General features: G+C 47.6%; 1 protein-coding gene across 1 annotated transcript in view; it reads left to right on the forward strand.

Annotated features, from left to right (window-relative positions):
- LOC139411176 (ryanodine receptor 2-like) overlaps positions 1–24,000 on the forward strand; it is a 338,127-nt gene that overhangs the window by 38,479 nt on the left and 275,648 nt on the right. Inside the window, exons 10-15 of the mRNA XM_071157129.1 lie at positions 453–574; positions 1,849–2,032; positions 5,464–5,599; positions 8,423–8,518; positions 14,864–14,982; positions 17,133–17,266. Of these exons, the coding sequence (XP_071013230.1) occupies positions 453–574; positions 1,849–2,032; positions 5,464–5,599; positions 8,423–8,518; positions 14,864–14,982; positions 17,133–17,266 (791 nt within the window). The remainder of the gene's footprint in view (positions 1–452; positions 575–1,848; positions 2,033–5,463; positions 5,600–8,422; positions 8,519–14,863; positions 14,983–17,132; positions 17,267–24,000) is intronic.

The raw sequence follows: 24,000 nt of genomic DNA on the forward strand, positions 1-24,000 counted from the left end.
CAGTGTCAAAGAGCCAGCCGTTCTGTCTCCCTGTTTGCGGATGTGACATTTATCAATTCAGCCAGATGGGTTTTCAGTGAGGGACATGTTCTGATGAGAGAGGTTCAGTTTAACCTCTGAGTCGTGTGAATTTGTAGTGCGGTGTAATGATGTTTTGGGCGTAGCCATCATGCTACGCTAACTGTGTCAGAAACCTCCCGTTCTGTCTCAATGCTAAGCTAACAGTGTCAGAAACCTCCGGTTCTGTCTCAATGCTAAGATAACAGTGTCAAAGATAACAGTCAGAAACCTCACATTCTGTCTCAATGCTAAGCTAACAGTGTCAAAGATAACAGTCTGAAACCTCCCATTCTGTCTCAATGCTAAGCTAACAGTGTCAAAGCTAACCGTGTCAGAAAACCTCTCCCGTTCTTTCTCAGCGTCTGCAGAACGTGACAATGTGTCTGTTTCAGGCCATCATGCACCACGAGGGTCACATGGACGATGGGTTGACCCTGTCCCGCTCTCAACACGAGGAGTCCCGTACCGCACGGGTCATACGCAGTACCGTCTTCCTGTTCAACCGATTCATCAGGTGGGGATACACAGTACACACTCCTCTAGGTGAAACATGGGGATACACAGTACACACTCCTCTAGGTGGAACATGGGGATACACAGTACACACTCCTCTAGGTGGAACATGGGGATACACAGTACACACTCCTCTAGGTGAAACACAGACATACAGTATACTACACAGATACAGTAGACTACACAGACAGATACAGTATACTACACAGACACTGCATGATGTGTTGCTTGTCCTGTGGAAACCTTGAATTTACACTTAAGTTGGATCAATCGAACCGTTGGATCAATATGTGAAATGAGACATTTTACACTTTACATCTGAGTCAACGTCTTCTTCTATCTGTGTTCCAGGGTATCTGGACACCCTCAGTAACGTCTCTCTCTCTGTGTTCCAGGGGTCTGGACACCCTCAGTAACTTCTCTCTCTCTCTGTGTTCCAGGGGTCTGGATACCCTCAATAACGTCTCTCTCTCTCTCTCTGTTCCAGGGGTCTGGACACCCTCAGTAACTTCTCTCTCTCTCTCTCTGTGTTCCAGGGGTCTGGACACCCTCAGTAACGTCTCTATCTGTGTTCCAGGGTATCTGGATACCCTCAGTAACTTCTCTCTCTCTCTGTGTTCCAGGGGTCTGGACACCCTCAGTAACGTCTCTCTCTCTGTGTTCCAGGGGTCTGGACACCCTCTGTAACTTATCTCTCTCTCTCTGTGTTCCAGGGGTCTGGATACCCTCAGTAATGTCTCTCTCTCTGTGTTCCAGGGGTCTGGACACCCTCAGTAACGTCTCTCTCTCTGTGTTCCAGGGGTCTGGACACCCTCAGTAACTTCTCTCTCTCTGTGTTCCAGGGGTCTGGACACCCTCAGTAACGTCTCTCTCTCTGTGTTCCAGGGGTCTGGACACCCTCAGTAACTTCTCTCTCTCTCTCTGTGTTCCAGGGGTCTGGACACCCTCAGTAACGTCTCTCTCTCTGTGTTCCAGGGTCTGGACACCCTCAGTAACGTCTCTCTCTATGTTCCAGGGGTCTGGACACCCTCAGTAACGTCTCTCTCTCTATATATATATTCCAGGGGTCTGGACACCCTCAGTAACATCTCTCTCTCTATGTTCCAGGGGTCTGGACACCCTCAGTAACATCTCTCTATATTCCAGGGGTCTGGACACCCTCAGTAACGTCTCTCTCTCTGTGTTCCAGGGGTCTGGACACCCTCAGTAACGTCTCTCTCTCTGTGTTCCAGGTGTCTGGACACCCTCAGTAACGTCTCTCTCTCTGTGTTCCAGGGGTCTGGACACCCTCAGTAAAAAAGGAAAGACCTCGACACTCGACCTGCCGATCGAGTCGGTCAGTTTGAGTCTGCAGGATCTGATTGGCTACTTCCAGCCTCCTGACGAGCACCTGGAGCACGAGGACAAGCAGAACCGCCTCCGAGCCCTAAAGAACCGACAGAACCTCTTCCAGGAAGAGGTAGGGAACAAAGAGCATGCTGGGGGTTATATTCGACACCATCACAAAACAGCCATTTACTTAGTTGGGCCTCATTGTGCCAAGTGGTGCGTAAAGCCTTGATAAAGTCCCTCCATCTCTTCCTGTCCGGGGATATTTTAGTGTTTCACTCTAGAGAGCAGTCAGAACACTGCAGATCACATCCCTGTTTCTCTGTCTCTCCTGTTAGAGAGCAGTCATGACACTACAGATCACATCCCTGTTTCTCTGTCTCTCCTGTTAGAGAGCAGTCATAACACTGCAGATCACATCCCTGTTTCTCTGTCTCTCCTGTTAGAGAGCAGTCATGACACTACAGATCACATCCCTGTTTCTCCTGTTAGAGAGCAGTCATGACACTGCAGATCACATCCCTGTTTCTCTGTCTCTCCTGTTAGAGAGCAGTCATGACACTACAGATCACATCCCTGTTTCTCCTGTTAGAGAGCAGTCATGACACTGCAGATCACATCCCTGTTTCTCCTGTTAGAGAGCAGTCATGACACTACAGATCACATCCCTGTTTCTCCTGTTAGACAGCAGTCATGACACTACAGCTCACATCCCTGTTTCTCCTGTTAGAGAGCAGTCATGACACTACAGATCACATCCCTGTTTCTCCTGTTAGAGAGCAGTCATGACACTGCAGATCACATCCCTGTTTCTCCTGTTAGAGAGCAGTCATGACACTGCAGATCACATCCCTGTTTCTCTGTCTCTCCTGTTAGAGAGCAGTCATAACACTGCAGATCACATCCCTGTTTCTCTGTTTCTCCTGTTAGAGAGCAGTCATGACACTACAGATCACATCCCTGTTTCTCTGTCTCTCCTGTTAGAGAGCAGTCATGACACTGCAGATCACATCCCTGTTTCTCTGTCTCTCCTGTTAGAGAGCAGTCATGACACTGCAGATCACATCCCTGTTTCTCCTGTTAGAGAGCAGTCATGACACTGCAGATCACATCCCTGTTTCTCTGTCTCTCCTGTTAGAGAGCAGTCATGACACTGCAGATCACATCCCTGTTTCTCCTGTTAGAGAGCAGTCATGACACTGCAGATCACATCCCTGTTTCTCCTGTTAGAGAGCAGTCATGACACTACAGATCACATCCCTGTTTCTCTGTCTCTCCTGTTAGAGAGCAGTCATAACACTGCAGATCACTTCCCTGTTTCTCGGTCTCTCCTGTTAGAGAGCAGTCATGACACTACAGATCACATCCCTGTTTCTCCTGTTAGAGAGCAGTCATGACACTACAGATCACACTATGATATACTATGTATGAGGATACACTATGATACACTATGATACACTATGTATGATGATACACTATGATACACTAGGATACACTATGTATGAGGATAGACTATGATACACTATTATACACTATTATACACTATGTATGAGGATAGACTATGATACACTATGATACACTATGATACACTATGTATGAGGATAGACTATGATACACTATTATACACTATTATACACTATGTATGAGGATACACTATGATACACTATGTATGAGGATACACTATGATACACTATGTATGAGGATAGACTATGATACACTATTATACACTATTATACACTATGTATGAGGATAGACTATGATACACTATGATACACTATGTATGAGGATAGACTATGATACACTATGATACACTATGTATGAGGATAGACTATGATACACTATGTATGAGGATACACTATGATACACTATGTATGAGGATAGACTATGATACACTATGATACACTATTATACACTATGTATGAGGATAGACTATGATACACTATGATACACTATGTATGAGGATAGACTATGATACACTATGATACACTATGTATGAGGATACACTATGATACACTATGTATGAGGATACACTATGATACACTATGTATGAGGATAGACTATGATACACTATTATACACTATTATACACTATGTATGATGATACACTATGATACACTATGATACACTATGTATGAGGATAGACTATGATACACTATTATACACTATTATACACTATGTATGAGGATAGACTATGATACACTATGATATACTGTGATACACTATGTATGAGGATAGACTATGATACACTATTATACACTATTATACACTATGTATGAGGATACCCTATGATACACTATGATATACTGTGATACACTATGATACACTATGTATGAGGATACACGATGATACACTATGTATTAGGATACACTATGATACACTGTGATACACTATGATACACTATGATACACTATGTATGAGGATAGACTATGATACACTATTATACACTATTATACACTATGTATGAGGATAGACTATGATACACTATTATACACTATTATACACTATGTATGAGGATACCCTATGATACACTATGATATACTGTGATACACTATGATACACTATGTATGAGGATACACGATGATACACTATGTATTAGGATACACTATGATACACTGTGATACACTCTGATACACGATGATACACTATGTATGACGATACATTATGATACACTATGATACACTATGATACACTATGCTATACTATTATACACTATTATACACTATGATACACTATGATACACTATGTATGAGGATACACTATAATACACTATGTATGAGGATACCCTATGATACACTATGATATACTGTGATACACTATGATACACTATGATACACTATATATGAGGATACACTATGTATGAGGATACACTGTGATATACTATGATACACTATGATATACTATGATACATTATGTATGAGGATACACTGTGTGTGTTTCTGCATGCATGATATGTATAACATGACTCTCTCTTTCTCTTCATCCCCCTCTCCCTCCACCTCTCCCTCTCTCTCTCTATCTCCCCCTCTCCCTCCCTCCCTCTCTCCCCCTCTCTCCCCCTCTCTCTCTCCCCCTCTCTCCCCCTCTCTCTCTCCCTCTCTCTTGCCCCCTCTCTCTCTCCCCCTCCCTCTCTCCCTCCCCCTCTTCCTCTCTCTCTCTCCCTCTCTCTCTCCCCCTCTCCCTCCCTCCCTCCCTCTCTCTCTCCCCCTCTCCCTCCCTCCCTCCCTCTCTCTCTCCCTCGCTCCCTCTTCCCCCACCCCTCTCCCCCTCTCCCTCCCTCCCTCCCTCTCTCTCCCTCTCTCTCTCCCTCGCTCCCTCTTCCCCCACCCCTCTCTCCCTCCCCCTCTCCCTCCCTCCCTCTCTCTCCCTCTCTCTCTCTCTCTCCCTCGCTCCCCCCACCCCTCTCTCACTCTCCCTCCCTCTCTCCCCCTCTCTCCCCCACCCCTCTCTCTCTCTCTCTCTCTCTCTCTCTCTCTCTCTCTCTCTCTCTCTCTCTCTCTCTCCCCGTCTGTCCCTCTCCCCCCCCACCCCCCCCCCACCCCCACCCCTCCCCCTCTCTCCCCAGGGTATGATAAACCTGGTGTTGGAGTGTATCGATCGTCTCCACGTGTACAGCAGCGCGGCTCATTTTGCTGAGGTGGCGGGGAGGGAGGCCGGGGAGGCCTGGAGATCCACGCTGAACTCATTATATGAGCTCCTGGGTGAGGAGTGGAGCAGCTGAATACTGCAACCTCAGGGGCTTTAGAAACGCACGCTGCCCAGTTCTCCCACAGCTCCTCCTGTACACTAACACCGCTTACACAGGGGGCCTGACCCCCCCAGCACAGGGCCTGACCCCCCCAGCACAGAACTGTTACGCTGTACAACACTCATTAACATGTATCACCAGGTTACACAGGGGGCCTGACCCCCCCAGCACAGGGCCTGACCCCCCCCAGCACAGAACTGTTACGCTGTACAACACTCATTAACATGTATCGCCAGGTTACACAGGGGGCCTGATCCCCCCCCCCCCCAGCACAGGGCCTGACCCCCCCCAGCACAGAACTGTTACGCTGTACAACACTCATTAACATGTATCGCCAGGTTACACAGGGGGCCTGACCCCCCCAGCACAGGGCCTGACCCCCCCCAGCACTGGGCCTGACCCCCCCCCAGCACAGAACTGTTACGCTGTACAACACTCATTAACATGTATCTCCAGGTTACACAGGGGGCCTGACCCCCCCCCCCCCCCAGCACAGGGCCTGACCCCCCCAGCACAGAACTGTTACGCTGTACAACACTCATTAACATGTATCACCAGGTTACACAGGGGGCCTGACCCCCCCAGCACAGAACTGTTACGCTGTTCAACACTCATTAACATGTATCGCCAGGTTACACACTGACTTGACTGATAACAAGGACGGAGGGGGGAGGAGAGGAGGGAGGAGAGAGGAGGGAGGAGGGATGGAGGGATGGAGGGAGAGGAGGGAGGAGAGAAGGGAGGAGAGGAGGGAGGAGAGGAGGGATGGAGGGAAGAGAGACGAGGGAAAGGAGAGAGGAGAGGAGGGATGGAGGGAAGAGAGACGAGGGAGAGGAGGGAGGAGAGAAGGGAGGAGAGGAGGGAGGAGAGGAGGGATGGAGAGTAGACTAGTTGATTCACTGACTTGTTGATTCACTGACAGGCTGATTAACTGACTGGCTGATTAACTGACTGGCTGATTAACTGACTAGTTGATTAACTGACTGGCTGATTAACTGCTTAAAGCGGCTTGGTCTTCTGCCATGTGCTGCCTCCACGTTCAGCCCTCAGCCCTAACTGATGCTAATGGTTCCATGCTGCCTCATTGCTCCCTCAGCCCTCAGCCCTAACTGATGCTAATGGTTCCATGCTGCCTCGTTGCTCCCTCAGCCCTAACTGATGCTAATGGTTCCATGCTGCCTCATTGCTCCCTCAGCCCTCAGCCCTAACTGATGCTAATGGTTCCATGCTTCCTCGTTGCTCCCTCAGCCCTCAGCCCTAACTGATGCTAATGGTTCCATGCTGCCTCAGCCCTCAGCCCTAACTGATGCTAATGGTTCAATGCTGCCTCGTTGCTCCCTCAGCCCTAACTGATGCTAATGGTTCCATGCTGCATCGTTGCTCCGCCAGCCCTCAGCCCTAACTGATGCTAATGTTTCCATGCTGCCTCGTTGCTCCCTCAGCCCTAACTGATGCTAATGGTTCCATGCTGCCTCGTGGCTCCCTCAGCCCTCAGCCCTAACTGATGATAATGGTTCCATGCTGCCTCGTTGCTCCCTCAGCCCTAACTGATGCTAATGGTTCCATGCTGCCTCGTTGCTCCCTCAGCCCTCAGCCCTAACTGATGCTAATGTTTCCATGATCCCTCATTGCTCCCTCAGCCCTCAGCCCTAACTGATGCTAATGGTTCCATGCTGCCTCGTTGCTCCCTCAGCCCTAACTGATGCTAATGGTTCCATGCTGCCTCGTTGCTCCCTCAGCCCTAACTGATGCTAATAATTCCATGCTTCCTCGTTGCTCCCTCAGCCCTCAGCCCTAACTGATGCTAATGGTTCCATGATCCCTCGTTGCTCCCTCAGCCCTCAGCCCTAACTGATGCTAATGGTACCATGCTGCCTCGTTGCTCCCTCAGCCCTAACTGATGATAATGGTTCCATGCTGCCTCGTTGCTCCCTCAGCCCTAACTGATGCTAATGGTTCCATGCTGCCTCGTTGCTCCTTCAGCCCTCAGCCCTAACTGATGCTAATGGTTCAATGCTGCCGCGTTGCTCCCTCAGCCGTCTAGAAGCTCCAGATGTTGCACCTGAAGCTAGATGTGTCTCCGGCTGTCTTGTTGCTCTCACACTGTAATGTATTCTAATAACTGTACTGGAGCCAAGGAAGGGAATATACTGCTTGTCAAATGCACTTGTTCTGATTTTAAAGTCTGTGCCCTCCTGTAACGTTTCTCTTTCTCTTGCTCTCTCTGTCCAACTTTCTGGACTCCTCTCTTCGCCCTCTGTATCCCTCTCCATCCCTTTCTCCCCTGATCTCTCACAATGTCTCTGTATCCCTCTCCATCCCTTTCTCCCTTGATCTCTCACAATGTCTCTGTATCCCTCTCCATCCCTTTCTCCCCTGATCTCTCACAATGTCTCTGTATCCCTCTCCATCCCTTTCTCCCCTGATCTCTCACAATGTCTCTGTATCCCTCTCCATCCCTTTCTCCCCTGATCTCTCACAATGTCTCTGTATCCCTCTCCATCCCTTTCTCCCCTGATCTCTCACAATGTCTCTGTATCCCTCTCCATCCCTTTCTCCCCTGATCTCTCTTCACTCTCTGTATCCCTCTCCATCCCTTTTGCCCTTGATCTCTCTCACAATGTCTCTGTATCCCTCTCCATCCCTTTCTCCCCTGATCTCTCTTCACTCTCTGTATCCCTCTCCATCCCTTTTGCCCTTGATCTCTCTCACAATGTCTCTGTATCCCTCTCTCAATCTTTCACTCTCTCTTCCTCTCCTCCCTCTTGTCCTCTAGCTGCCTTGATAAGGGGCAACAGGAAGAATTGTGCCCAGTTCTCCGGCTCGTTGGATTGGTTGATCAGCCGGTTGGAGAGACTGGAGGCCTCGTCTGGTATGTGATCTATAATCAATATATCCTTTTGACCCTCCTGTATGGCATTATCACATATCACTGTTGCAGCAGCATAGACAATCTGCAGTAGTATCACTGTTACAGTATAGCAAGAGAGAATAGGGAGAGAGAGAGAGAGACAGAGAATGAGGAGGGAGAGAGAGAGAGAATGAGGGAGAGAGACAGAGAATGAGGGAGAGAGACAGAGAATGAGGAGAGAGAGAGAGAATGAGAATGAGGAGGGAGAGAGAGAGAGAATGAGGGAGAGACAGAGAGAATGAGGGAGAGAGACATAGAATGAGGGAGAGACATAGAGAATGAGGGAGAGAGACAGATAATGAGGAGGGAGAGAGAGAGAGAATGAGGGAGAGACAGAGAGAATGAGGGAGAGAGACAGAGAATGAGGGAGAGAGACAGAGAATGAGGAGAGAGACAGAGAATGAGGAGAGAGACAGAGAATGAGGGAGAGAGACAGAGAATGAGGAGAGAGACAGAGAGAATGAGGGAGAGACAGAGAGAATGAGGGAGAGACAGAGAGAATGAGGGAGAGAGACAGAGAATGAGGAGGGAGAGAGAGAGAGAATGAGGGAGAGACAGAGAGAATGAGGGAGAGAGACAGAGAATGAGGGAGAGAGACAGAGAATGAGGGAGAGAGACAGAGAATGAGGAGAGAGACAGAGAATGAGGAGGGAGAGAGAGAATGAGGAGAGAGACAGAGAATGAGGAGAGAGACAGAGAATGAGGGAGAGCGAGGGAGAAAATAAGAGGGAGAGAGATAGAAAATGAGGGAGAGAGAGAATAAGAGGGAGAGAGAGAATGAGAGGAAGAGAGAGAAATGAGAGAAAGAAATAGATGGTGAGAGACAGAGGGTATGAGAGAGGGGGAGGAGGGAGACAGAATGAGGGAGAGAGAGAGAAATGGAGAGAGAGAGAGGATGAGAGGGGAAGAGAGAGAGAATGAGAGGGAGAGAGACGGAGGAGGAGGGAGAGAGACAGAGGAGGAGGGAGGGAGACAGAATGAGGAGGGAGATAGAGAGAGAGGATGAGGAGGGAGAGAGAGAGAGAATGAGAGGGAGAGAGGGAATGAGAGGGAGAGAGAGACATAGGATGAGGAGGAGGGAGAGAGACAGAGGAGGAGGAGGAGGAGGAAGAGGTGAAGGGAGAGATGAGGATGAGGGAGACAGAATGAGGAGGGAGATAGAGAGAGAGGACGAGTAGGGAGAGAGGGAGATATAGAACGAAACAGATTTTTTTCCCCATTTCTACTTCCTGCTGCAAAGTGTTGGCTGCATTGTGGATTCTCCTCTCCTCTCCTCTGAGCGTGTACGTAGATGTGGATTCTCCTCTCCTCTCCTCTCCTCTCCTCTCCTCTCCTCTGAGCGTGTACGTAGGTGGATGAAAGCTAGAGACGAGCAGGACGGCCAGTCATTCCACCAGAGTTATGAAACGCCTAACATGCCCCACATCTAACACCATACAAACATATATCTCTGTGAGCATGTTCTTAACCCTCTCCTCTCCTCTCCTCTCCTAACATGCCCCATATCTAACACCATACAAACATATATCTCTGTGAGCATGTTCTTAACCCCCTCCCCAGGCATATCCCCGGTGACTCAGTCTATTTCTGGTTTGAATATTGTAGAACAGAATAAGGAGACATTTATAGTTGACGGGTGGCCACTCTACTTCTACTGTAAGTAACGGAGGTGGGATGTAGTGCATTTCCTCCACACTCTCTCCCCTCACCTAGAGAGGCACATCTGAATGCACATGAACTCATCACCATACTCCTGGACACAACCTCAACACACCAGAATACACTTGACAACTCTCCATGGACAAGCCCTCTCTCCATCTCCTATTGAATGGCCCCCTTCAATGAGTGTGAGGGTGGCATGGTTTGAACACGAGGAGCGGTGAATTAGAGATGACTGGTGCAGTGAGGAGGGTCTAGGGTTTAATATTTTCACGGTATTTTACAAATGTCCCAACCCGAGAATAAATCACTTTTCTCCCTGGTAACACAGTATTTCCTGCCAAAACGAGGCTAGTATAGACTGGTATAGGCTAGTATAGGCTGGTATAGGCTAGTATAAGCTAGTATAGGCTGGTATTGGCTGGTATAGGCTGGTATAGGCTGGTATAGGCTAGTATAGGCTAGTATAGGCTGGTATAGGCTGGTATAGGCTAGTATAGGCTAGTATAGGCTGGTATAGGCTGGTATAGGCTGGTATAGGCTGGTATAGGCTAGTATAGGCTGGTATAGGCTAGTATAGGCTGGTATAGGCTGGTATAGGCTGGTATAGGCTAGTATAGGCTGGTATAGGCTAGTATAGGCTGGTATAGGCTGGTATAGGCTGGTATAGGCTGGTATAGGATAGTATAGGCTGGTATAGGCTGGTATAGGCTAGTATAGGCTGGTATAGGCTAGTGTAGGCTAGTATAGGCTGGTATAGGCTGGTATAGGCTGGTATAGGCTAGTATAGGCTGGTATAGGCTAGTATAGGCTGGTATAGGCTAGTATAGGCTGGTATAGGCTAGTATAGGCTGGTATAGGCTAGTATAGGCTGGTATAGGCTAGTATAGGCTGGTATAGGCTAGTATAGGCTGGTATAGGGTGGTATAGGCTAGTATAGGCTGGTATAGGCTAGTATAGGCTGGTATTGGCTGGTATAGGCTGGTATAGGCTAGTATAGGCTGGTATAGGCTAATATAGGCTGGTATAGGCTTGTATAGGCTAGTATAGACTGGTATAGGCTAATATAGGCTAGTATAGGCTTGTATAGGCTGGTATAGGTTAGTTTAGGCTAGTATAGGCTGGTATAGGCTAATATAGGCTGGTATAGGCTAGTATAGGCTAGTATAGGCTGGTATAGGCTGGTATAGGCTAGTATAGGCTGGTATAGGCTGGTATAGGCTGGTATAGGCTAGTATAGGCTGGTATAGGCTAGTATAGGCTGGTATAGGCTGGTATAGGCTGGTATAGGATAGTATAGGCTGGTATAGGCTGGTATGGGCTAGTATAGGCTGGTATAGGCTAGTGTAGGCTAGTATAGGCTGGTATAGGCTGGTATAGGCTAGTATAGGCTAGTATAGGCTGGTATAGGCTGGTATAGGCTGGTATAGTCTGGTATAGGCTAGTATAGGCTGGTATAGTCTGGTATAGGCTGGTATAGGCTAGTATAGGCTAGTATAGGCTGGTATAGGCTGGTATAGGCTAGTATAGGCTGGTATAGGCTAGTATAGGCTGGTATAGGCTAGTATAGGCTGGTATAGGCTGGTATAGGCTAGTATAGGCTGGTATAGGCTGGTATAGGCTGGTATAGTCTAGTATAGGCTGGTATAGGCTAGTATAGGCTGGTATAGGCTAGTATAGGCTGGTATAGGCTGGTATAGTCTGGTATAGGCTGGTATAGGCTAGTATAGGCTGGTATAGGCTGGTATAGGCTAGTATAGGCTGGTATAGGCTGGTATAGGCTAGTATAGGCTGGTATAGGCTAGTATAGGCTGGTATAGGTTAGTATAGGCTAGTATAGGCTGGTATAGGCTAGTGAATATGATTTAAATGTTGAAATATAATATGGCCTATTTGTATAATTAGTAGGCTGAAGCTTTTATACCTTTCATAGTTAGCCTACCTCAGTGTGAAATGTGATTCACATTTTCAAACAATATTTTCCAACAGGGGCTATACATTTGGATTGAATCTTCAATCTTGCGCAGACATTTAGAAACAAAACATGCCAATTAGAAAAATAAGCCACGGGAGTTTTTTGAGCGAGAATTAAAGATGACTTTTGAGTAGTAAGACATGTATAAAAGCAACAGATACCATTAATAAGAAGGGGCTGGAAGCATCTTATATGGTGAGCTACCGAGTGGCTGGGACAGGCAAGCCCCATACTATTGTGGAGGACTTAATTCTTCCTGCTACCGTGGATATGGCTGGAACAATGCTGGGGGAAAGGCCAAAAAACTATACAGACAATGCCTTCATCAAACAACACTGTTTCACGATGCATCAGTGACATGGCAGGAGATGTTTTGAAACAAATAAAATGCCTATAGATGTAGCCGGAGGTTCTGCTCTGTGTCCTGGTGGAATAACTGTGTTGGTGTTTACAACTCGTCTGGCATTCAGGGATCCTGTTTGTTGGTGTTGGTGTTTACAACTCGTCTGACATTCAGGGATCCTGTTTGTTGGTGTTGGTGTTTACAACTCGTCTGGCATTCAGGGATCCTGTTTGTGTTGGTGTTGGTGTTTACAACTCATCTGGCATTCAGGGATCCTGTTTGTTGGTGTTTACAACTCGTCTGGCATTCAGGGATCCTGTTTGTTGGTGTTGGTGTTACAACTCGTCTGGCATTTAGGGATCCTGTTTGTTGGTGTTGGTGTTTATAACTGGTCAGGCGTTCAGGGATCCTGTTTGTTGGTGTTGGTGTTTACAACTCGTCTGGCATTCAGGGATCCTGTTTGTTGGTGTTTATAACTCGTCTGGCATTCAGGGATCCTGTTTGTGTTGGTGTTGGTGTTTACAACTCATCTGGCATTCAGGGATCCTGTTTGTTGGTGTTGGTGTTTACAACTCGTCTGGCATTCAGGGATCCTGTTTGTTGGTGTTGGTGTTTACAACTCGTCTGGCATTCAGGGATCCTGTTTGTTGGTGTTGGTGTTTACAACTCGTCTGACATTCAGGGATCCTGTTTGTTGGTGTTGGTGTTTACAACTCGTCTGGCATTCAGGGATCCTGTTTGTGTTGGTGTTGGTGTTTACAACTCATCTGGCATTCAGGGATCCTGTTTGTTGGTGTTTACAACTCGTCTGGCATTCAGGGATCCTGTTTGTTGGTGTTGGTGTTACAACTCGTCTGGTATTTAGGGATCCTGTTTGTTGGTGTTGGTGTTTATAACTGGTCAGGCGTTCAGGGATCCTGTTTGTTGGTGTTGGTGTTTACAACTCGTCTGGCATTCAGGGATCCTGTTTGTTGGTGTTTATAACTCGTCTGGCATTCAGGGATCCTGTTTGTGTTGGTGTTGGTGTTTACAACTCATCTGGCATTCAGGGATCCTGTTTGTTGGTGTTGGTGTTTACAACTCGTCTGGCATTCAGGGATCCTGTTTGTTGGTGTTTACAACTCGTCTGGCATTCAGGGATCCTGTTTGTTGGTGTTGGTGTTTACAACTCGTCTGACATTCAGGGATCCTGTTTGTTGGTGTTTACAACTCGTCTGGCATTCAGGGATCCTGTTTGTTGGTGTTTACAACTCGTCTGGCATTCAGGGATCATGTTTGTTGGTGTTGGTGTTTATAACTCATCTGGCATTCAGGGATCCTGTTTGTTGGTGTTGGTGTTTATAACTCATCTGGCATTCAGGGATCCTGTTTGTTGGTGTTGGTGTTTATAACTCGTCTGGCATTCAGGGATCCTGTTTGTTGATGTTTATATCTCATCTGGCATTCAGGGATCCTGTTTGTTGGTGTTGGTGTTTATAACTCATCTGGCATTCGGGGATCCTGTTTGTTGGTGTTGGTGTTTATAACTCATCTGGCATTCAGGAATCCTGTTTGTTGGTGTTGGTGATTATAACTCGTCTGGCATTCAGGGATCCTGTTTGTTGGTGTTTATAACTCATCTGGCATTCAGGGATCCTGTTTGTTGGTGTTTATATCTCATCTGGCATTCAGGGATCCTGTTTGTTGGTGTTTATAACTCGTCTGGCATTCAGGGATCCTGTTTGTTGGTGTTTATAACTCATCTGGCATTCAGGGATCCTGTTTGTTGGTGTTTATAACTCATCTGGCATTCAGGGATCCTGTTTGTTGGTGTTTATAACTCATCTGGCATTCAGGGATCCTGTTTGTTGGTGTTTATAACTCATCTGGCATTCAGGGATCCTGTTTGTTGGTGTTTATATCTCATCTGGCATTCAGGGATCCTGTTTGTTGGTGTTTATAACTCGTCTGGCATTCAGGGATCCTGTTTGTTGGTGTTTATAACTCATCTGGCATTCAGGGATCCTGTTTGTTGGTGTTTATAACTCATCTGGCATTCAGGGATCCTGTTTGTTGGTGTTTATAACTTGTCTGGCATTCAGGGATCCTGTTTGTTGGTGTTTATATCTCGTCTGGCATTCAGGGATCCTGTTTGTGTTGGTGTTTATATCTCGTCTGGCATTCAGGGATCATGTTTGTTGGTGTTTTGTAATTCCGTTCTCCATATTTCCTGGATGTCCTTCACTGTGTCCTGGTGGAGAGTCCTGAAGCTCTCATCATCATCAAGGGTTAGTTAGTTTAAGTTAGTAGGGTGTTGGTGTGATACTAACTCTGTGCTGGTTGTGTTCAGGTATCTTGGAGGTGCTTCACTGTGTCCTGGTGGAGAGTCCTGAAGCTCTGAACATCATCAAGGAGGGACACATCAAGTCAATCATCTCTCTGCTAGACAAACATGGACGCAACCACAAGGTGGGTAGAGACCACCTACCTATAAACCAGGTATTATCGATAACCACAAGGTGGGTAGAGGAGGCCACCTACCTATAAACCAGGTATTATAGATAACCACAAGGTGGGTAGAGACCACCTACCTATAAACCAGGTATTATAGATAACCACAAGGTGGTTAGAGGAAACCACCTACCTATAAACCAGGTATTATAGATAACCACAAGGTGGTTAGAGGAGACCACCTACCTATAAACCAGGTATTATAGATAACCACAAGGTGGTTAGAGGAGACCACCTACCTATAAACCAGGTATTATAGATAACCACAAGGTGGTTAGAGGAGACCACCTACCTATAAACCAGGTATTATAGATAACCACAAGGTGGGTAGAGACCACCTACCTATAAACCAGGTATTATAGATAACCACAAGGTGGTTAGAGGAGACCACCTACCTATAAACCAGGTATTATAGATAACCACAAGGTGGGTAGAGACTACCTACCTATAAACCAGGTATTATAGATAACCACAAGGTGGGTAGAGGAGACCACCTACCTATAAACCAGGTATTATAGATAACCACAAGGTGGGTAGAGGAGACCACCTACCTATAAACCAGGTATTATAGATAACCACAAGGTGGGTAGAGACTACCTACCTATAAACCAGGTATTATAGATAACCACAAGGTGGGTAGAGGAGACCACCTACCTATAAACCAGGTATTATAGATAACCACAAGGTGGGTAGAGGAGACCACCTACCTATAAACCAGGTATTATAGATAACCACAAGGTGGGTAGAGACTACCTACCTATAAACCAGGTATTATAGATAACCACAAGGTGGGTAGAGGAGACCACCTACCTATAAACCAGGTATTATAGATAACCACAAGGTGGGTAGAGGAGACCACCTACCTATAAACCAGGTATTATAGATAACCACAAGGTGGGTAGAGACTACCTACCTATAAACCAGGTATTATAGATAACCACAAGGTGGGTAGAGGAGACCACCTACCTATAAACCAGGTATTATAGATAACTACAAGGTGGGTAGAGGAGACCACCTACCTATAAACCAGGTATTATAGATAACCACAAGGTGGGTAGAGACCACCTACCTATAAACCAGGTATTATAGATAACCACAAGGTGGGTAGAGACCACCTACCTATAAACCAGGTATTATAGATAACCACAAGGTGGGTAGAGACCACCTACCTATAAACCAGGTATTATAGATAACCAGCTCCTTATATACTATAGACATACAGAATGGATGATCTCCTAGCTGGGTGATGGACCCACCTATTTAACAGAGATTATATACATAATGCACTATGAATTGTTTATTCATTATTTCTTTACAATGAATTGTGATGATAAATGTGTGAGCAACACATTGCACCAGTGGGTCGGCTTCTACCATTCCACTCTTTCATGATATTTAATTTAATGTTTCAACATTTCAGAGACATAAGTCCTGTTATTGATTTTTAGAAGAGGTATTAGTTGGGATATGTTTATTTTTTTCAGCTGATGAGTTGAGATCTGAAGCAATCGATCTATCTATGTAGCTGTATATCACAGATGTTCACGCAATACACAAGCGAACAACTTAAGCGCTCAATACCTTTAATAATTTAATGTTCCCCTTGTTTTTTTTTACATGATTAGCTAATGGACCGACATTACTGAAAGGCTTGGTCACGTTGCCACGTCTAAATGATTGAAGAGTCCTGTACTTTCTCTCCAGTGAGTAGTGTTGGGCGAGCCTTAAGTAGAAAGGCCTGGTGTTCCGTGTTTGACAATAGCAAAGCCATTCTGTAGATGTTTTATGTCAACAACATTCAGTTGCAGATTAGGCAATAATGTAGCCTACACTCTGAATGTTGTTGTTCCAACCAGCATCTGATCTGTATCATGGTCTGTTCTCTGTGTTAACCCAACAGGTTCTGGACGTGCTCTGTTCTCTGTGTGTCTGTCATGGCGTGGCCGTGCGTTCCAACCAGCATCTGATCTGTATCATGGTCTGTTCTCTGTGTTAACCCAACAGGTTCTGGACGTGCTCTGTTCTCTGTGTGTCTGTCATGGCGTGGCCGTGCGTTCCAACCAGCATCTGATCTGTATCATGGTCTGTTCTCTGTGTTAACCCAACAGGTTCTGGACGTGCTCTGTTCTCTGTGTGTCTGTCATGGTGTGGCCGTGCGGTCCAACCAACACCTGATCTGTGACAACCTGCTACCTGGCAGAGACCTGCTTCTACAGACACGACTTGTCAACCATGTCAGCAGGTACAGCCTTCTTCCTCCATCTCCCCTAACCCTAACTCTAACCCAAACCCCAACCCAAACCCTAACCCTAAACCTAACCCAAACCCTAACCCTAACCCTAACCCAAACCCTAACCCTAACCCAAACCCAAACCCAAATCCTAACCCTAACCCTAACCCCAACCCCAACCCTAACCCTAACCCTAACCCTAACCCTAACTCTAACCCAAACCCTAACCCTAACCCAAACCCCAACCCAAACCCTAACCCTAACCCTAACTCTAACCCAAACCCCAACCCTAACCCTAAACCTAACCCTAACCCTAACCCAAACCCAAACCCTAACCCAAACCCAAACCCAAACCCTAACCCTAACCCTAACCCAAACCCTAACCCTAACCCTAACCCTAACCACAAGGTTAGGAGAGAGAGGTTGTTGTCCTGGCAGTGGGTCCAGGGTGATATGAGTGCTACGGGGCAGTAATCATTTAGACAAGTTACCTTGGCATTCTTGGGCACAGGGACTATGGTGGTCTGCTTGAAACATGATGGTGTTACAGACTGGGTCAGGGAGAGGTTGAAAATGTCAGTGAAGACACTTGCCAACTGGTCAGCGCATGCTCGCAGTACACGTCCTGGTAATCCGTCTGGCCATGTAGCCTTGTGAATGTTGACCTGTTTAAAGGTCTTACTCACATCGGCTACGGAGAGCGTGATCACACAGTCATCCGGAATAGATGGTGCTCTCATGCATGGTTCAGTTTTGCTAGCCTCGAAGCGAGCATAGAAGATATTTCACTCATCTGGTAGGCTCTCGTCACTGGGCAGCTCGCGGCTGGGTTTCCCTTTGTGATACGTGATAGTTTGCAAGCCCTGCCACATCCGACGACTGTTCTTATGTCAGAAGATAATTGGAGTGAGTTAGAAGATTTTATTTTAAAGAAACAACTATTTAATGTTAATTTGTAATACTCTGATAGTATGTTTTATTTTGATCTAAATTATATGGACCCTGATTTAGTTTTCATTGTTGGTTGGTTCATTTTTCAGGACAGATTCTTTATCCATCAAATGAGGTGGGAGGAGAACAAACACCTCTTCACATTGTTTAAGATAATTTCAAAAATAATATTTAAATTCAGTAAAAACAAAAGCAATACGTACAAAACATTATGAAATATTGAAAATGCGTCTCGATATGTTAGGTTTATGTTTATCTTGTTTGTATACAGTGGCAAGGAAAAGTATGTGAACCCTTTGGAAATATCTGGATTTCTGCATAAATTGGGTCATAAAATTTGATCTGATCTTCATCTAGGTCACAACAATAGACAACCACAGTCTGATTTAAACTAATAACACACAAACAATTATATGTTTTCATGTCTTTATTGAGCACACCGTGTAAACATTCACAGTGCAGGGTGGGAAAAGGATGTGAACCCTTGGATTTAATAACTGGTTGACCCTCCTTTGGCAGCAATAACCTCAACCAAACGTTTTCTGTAGTTGTGGATCAGACCTGTACAACGGTCAGGAGGAATTTTGGACCGTTCCTCTTTACATAACTCTTTCAGTTCAGCAATATTCTTGGGATGTGTTGTGTGAACTGCTCTCTTGAGGTCCTGCCACAGCATCTCAATCGGGTTGAGGTCAGGACTCTGACTGTCAATTTGTCTTACTCTGGCTTGATGAACATCAAGGCATTTAGAGATACTTTTGTAACCCTTTCCAGCTTTATGAAAGTCAACAATTCTTAATCTTAGGTCTTCTGAGGTCTCTTTTGTTTGAAGCATGGTTAACATTTTGAGTGTTTTTTTATAGGGCAAGGCAGCTCTAACCAACATCTCCAATCTCGTCTCACTGATTGGACTCCAGCTTAGTTTACTCCTGACTCCAATTAGCTTTTGGATAAGTCATTAGACTAGGGGGGTTCACATACTTTTTACAGCCTACACTGTGATGTTTAAATTATGTATTCAATATAGACAAGAAAAACAACATTGTTCCAGTATTGAACTTTAACCGACATTAATGTTACGGTGCGTGAATGAGGACCCAAAAGCGAATTAACTTAAACAGAGCTTCTTTAATTACCAAACATAGGTAGGCTCAGACGGACCGGCAGATTCCGACAGGACAAGACAAGGTTACAGCAAACATGACGACAGTCTGGTTCAGGCATGAAACACAACAAACAAGAATCCGACAAGGACAGGAGCAGAAACAGAGAGAGATATAGGGACCTAATCAGAGGGAAAAAGGGAACAGGTGGGAAAAGGGGTGACGAGGTGGTTAGGAGGAGACAAGGCACAGCTGGGGGAAAGAGGGGGAGAAAAGGTAACCTAACAACGACCAGCAGAGGGAGACAGGGTGAAGGGAAAGGACAGAGACAAGACACAACATGACAGTACATGACAGTACCCCCCCACTCACCGAGCGCCTCCTGGCGCACTCGAGGAGGAAACCTGGCGGCAACGGAGGAAATCCTCGATCAGTGCACGGTCCAGCACGTCCCGAGAGGGAACCCAACTCCTCTCCTCAGGACCGTACCCCTCCCAATCTACGAGGTACTGGTGACCACGGCCCCGAGGACGCATGTCCAAAATTCTACGGACCCTGTAGATGGGTGCGCCCTCGACAAGGATGGGGGGGGGGGGGAAGACGAGCGGGGCGCGAAGGACGGGCTTGATGCAGGAGACATGGAAGACCGGGTGGACGCGACGAAGGTATCGCGGAAGAAGAAGTCGAACTGCGACAGGATTAATGACCCGAGAAATACGGAACGGACCAATGAACCGCGGGGTCAACTTGCGAGAAGCCGTCTTAAGGGGAAGGTTCTGAGTGGAGAGCCAAACTCTCTGACCGCGACAATATCTAGGACTCTTAGTTCTACGCTTATTAGCAGCCCTCACAGTCTGCGTCCTATAACGGCAAAGTGCAGACCTGACCCTCTTCCAGGTGCGCTCGCAACGTTGGACAAAAGCCTGAGCGGAGGGGACGCTGGACTCGGCGAACTGAGATGAGAACAGCGGAGGCTGGTACCCGAGGCTACTCTGAAAAGGAGATAGCCCGGTCGCAGACGAAGGAAGCGAGTTGTGGGCGTATTCTGCCCAGGGGAGCTGTTCTGACCAAGACGCAGGGTTGCGAAAAGAAAGACTGCGTAAGATGCGACCAATAGTCTGATTGGCCCGTTCTGCTTGACCGTTAGACTGGGGGTGAAAGCCGGAAGAGAGACTGACGGAAGCCCCAATCAAACGGCAAAACTCCCTCCAAAATTGAGACGTGAATTGCGGACCTCTGTCCGAAACGACGTCTGACGGAAGGCCATGAATTCTGAAAACATTCTCGATGATGATTTGTGCCGTCTCTTTAGCAGAAGGAAGCTTAGCAAGGGGAATGAAATGAGCCGCCTTAGAGAACCTATCGACAACCGTAAGAATAACAGTCTTCCCCGCTGACGAAGGCAGTCCGGTGACAAAATCTAAGGCGATGTGAGACCATGGTCGAGAGGGAATAGGAAGCGGCCTGAGACGGCCGGCAGGAGGAGAGTTACCGGACTTAGTCTGCGCGCAGACCGAACAAGCAGCCACGAAACGACGCGTGTCATGCTCCCGGGTGGGCCACCAAAAACGCTGGCGAATGGAAGCAAGCGTACCCCGAACGCCAGGGTGGCCGGCTAACTTGGCAGAGTGAGCCCACTGAAGAACGGCCAGACGAGTAGGAACGGGAACGAAAAGAAGGTTCCTAGGACAAGCGCGCGGCGACGGAGTGTGAGTGAGCGCTTGCTTTACCTGCCTCTCAATTCCCCAGACAGTCAACCCGACAACACGCCCCTCAGGGAGAATCCCCTCGGGGTCAGTGGAGGCTACTGAAGAACTGAAGAGACGAGACAAAGCATCAGGCTTGGTGTTCTTAGAGCCCGGACGATAAGAAATCACGAACTCGAAACGAGCGAAAAACAGCGCCCAACGCGCCTGACGCGCATTAAGTCGTTTGGCAGAACGGATGTACTCAAGGTTCCTATGGTCAGTCCAAACGACAAAAGGAACGGTCGCCCCCTCCAACCACTGTCGCCATTCGCCTAGGGCTAACCGGATGGCGAGCAGTTCGCGGTTACCCACATCATAGTTACGTTCCGACGGCGACAGGCGATGAGAAAAATACGCGCATGGGTGGACCTTGTCGTCAGAGAGGGAGCGCTGAGAAAGAATGGCTCCCACGCCCACCTCTGACGCGTCAACCTCGACAACGAACTGTCTAGAGACGTCAGGTGTAACAAGGATAGGAGCGGATGTAAAACGATTCTTGAGGAGATCAAAAGCTCCCTGGGCGGAAACGGACCACTTAAAGCACGTCTTGACAGAAGTAAGGGCTGTGAGAGGAGCTGCCACCTGACCGAAATTACGGATGAAACGACGATAGAAGTTCGCGAAGCCGAGAAAGCGCTGCAGCTCGACGCGTGACTTAGGGACGGGCCAATCAATGACAGCTTGGACCTTAGCGGGATCCATCTTAATGCCTTCAGCGGAAATAACAGAACCGAGAAATGTGACGGAGGAGGCATGAAAAGTGCACTTCTCAGCCTTCACAAAAAGACAATTCTCTAAAAGGCGCTGGAGGACACGTCGAACGTGCTGAACATGAATCTGGAGTGACGGTGAAAAAATCAGGATATCGTCAAGGTAAACGAAAACAAAGATGTTCAGCATGTCTCTCAGGACATCATTGACTAATGCCTGAAAGACAGCTGGAGCGTTAGCGAGGCCGAAAGGAAGAACCCGGTATTCAAAGTGCCCTAACGGAGTGTTAAACGCCGTCTTCCACTCGTCCCCCTCCCTGATGCGCACGAGATGGTAAGCGTTACGAAGGTCCAACTTAGTGAAAAACCTGGCTCCCTGCAGGATCTCGAAGGCTGAAGACATAAGAGGAAGCGGATAACGATTCTTCACTGTTATGTCATTCAGCCCTCGATAATCTATGCAGGGGCGCAGAGACCCGTCCTTCTTCTTGACAAAAAAAACCCCCGCTCCGGCGGGAGAGGAGGAGGGGACTATGGTACCGGCGTCAAGAGCTACAGACAAATAATCTTCGAGAGCCTTACGTTCGGGAGCCGACAGAGAGTATAGTCTACCCCGGGGGGGGGGGGGGTGGTTCCCGGAAGGAGATCAATACTACAATCATACGACCGGTGTGGAGGAAGAGAGGTGGCCCTGGACCGACTGAACACCGTGCGCAGATCGTGATATTCCTCCGGCACCCCTGTCAAATCACCAGGCTTCTCCTGTGAAGAAGAGACAGAGGAAACAGGAGGGATAGCAGACATTAAACATTTCACATGACAAGAGACGTTCCAGGAGAGGATAGAATTACTAGACCAATTAATGGAAGGATTATGACAAACTAGCCAGGGATGGCCCAAAACAACAGGTGTAAAAGGTGAACGAAAAATTAAAAAAGAAATGGTTTCACTATGATTACCAGAGACAGTGAGGGTTAAAGGTAGCGTCTCACGCTGAATCCTGGGGAGAGGACTACCATCCAGGGCGAACAAGGCCGTGGGCTCCTTTAACTGTCTGAGAGGAATGTCATGTTCCCGAGCCCAGGTCTCGTCCATAAAACAGCCCTCCGCCCCAGAGTCTATCAAGGCACTGCAGGAAGCTGACGAACCGGTCCAGCGTAGATGGACCGACAAGGTAGTGCAGGATCTTGAAGGAGAGACAGGAGTAGTAGCGCTCACCAGTAGCCCTCCGCTTACTGATGAGCTCTGGCCTTTTACTGGACATGAAGTGACAAAATGACCAGCGGAACCGCAATAGAGACAGAGGCGGTTGGTGATTCTCCGTTCCCTCTCCTTAGTCGAGATGCGGATACCTCCCAGCTGCATGGGCTCAGCACCCGAGCCGGCAGAGGAAGATGGTAGTGATGCGGAGAGGGGGGCAACGGAGAACGCGAGCTCCTTTCCACGAGCTCGGTGACGAAGATCAACCCGTCGCTCAATGCGAATAGCGAGTTCAATCAAGGAATCCACGCTGGAAGGAACCTCCCGGGAGAGAATCTCATCCTTTACCTCTGCGCGGAGACCCTCCAGAAAACGAGCGAGCAAAGCCGGCTCGTTCCAGCCACTGGAGGCAGCAAGAGTGCGAAACTCAATAGAGTAGTCTGTTATGGATCGATTACCTTGACATAGGGAAGACAGGGCCCTGGAAGCCTCCTCCCCAAAAACAGATCGATCAAAAACCCGTATCATCTCCTCCTTAAAGTCCTGATACTGGTTAGTACACTCAGCCCTTGCCTCCCAGATTGCCGTGCCCCACTCACGAGCCCGTCCAATAAGGAGAGATATGACGTAGGCGACACGAGCAGTGCTCCTGGAGAAAGTGTAGGGCTGGAGAGAAAACACAATATCACACTGGGTGAGGAACGAGCGGCATTCAGTGGGCTCCCCAGAGTAACACGGCGGGTTATTGATTCTGGGCTCCGGAGATTCGAAAGCCCTGGAAGTGGCCGGTGGATCGAGGCGGAGATGGTGAACCTGTTCTGTGAGGTTGGAGACTTGGGTGGCCAGGGTCTCAACGGCATGTCGAGCAGCAGACAATTCCTGCTCGTGTCTGCCTAGCATCGCTCCCTGGATCCCGACGGCTGAGTGGAGAGGATCCGAAGTCGCTGGGTCCATTCTTGGTCGGATTCTTCTGTTACGGTGCGTGAATGAGGACCCAAAAGCGAATTAACTTAAACAGAGCTTCTTTAATTACC

This window comes from Oncorhynchus clarkii, chromosome 1 (genome assembly GCF_045791955.1).
Source record: "Oncorhynchus clarkii lewisi isolate Uvic-CL-2024 chromosome 1, UVic_Ocla_1.0, whole genome shotgun sequence".
In the NCBI taxonomy this organism is placed as follows: domain Eukaryota; kingdom Metazoa; phylum Chordata; class Actinopteri; order Salmoniformes; family Salmonidae; genus Oncorhynchus; species Oncorhynchus clarkii.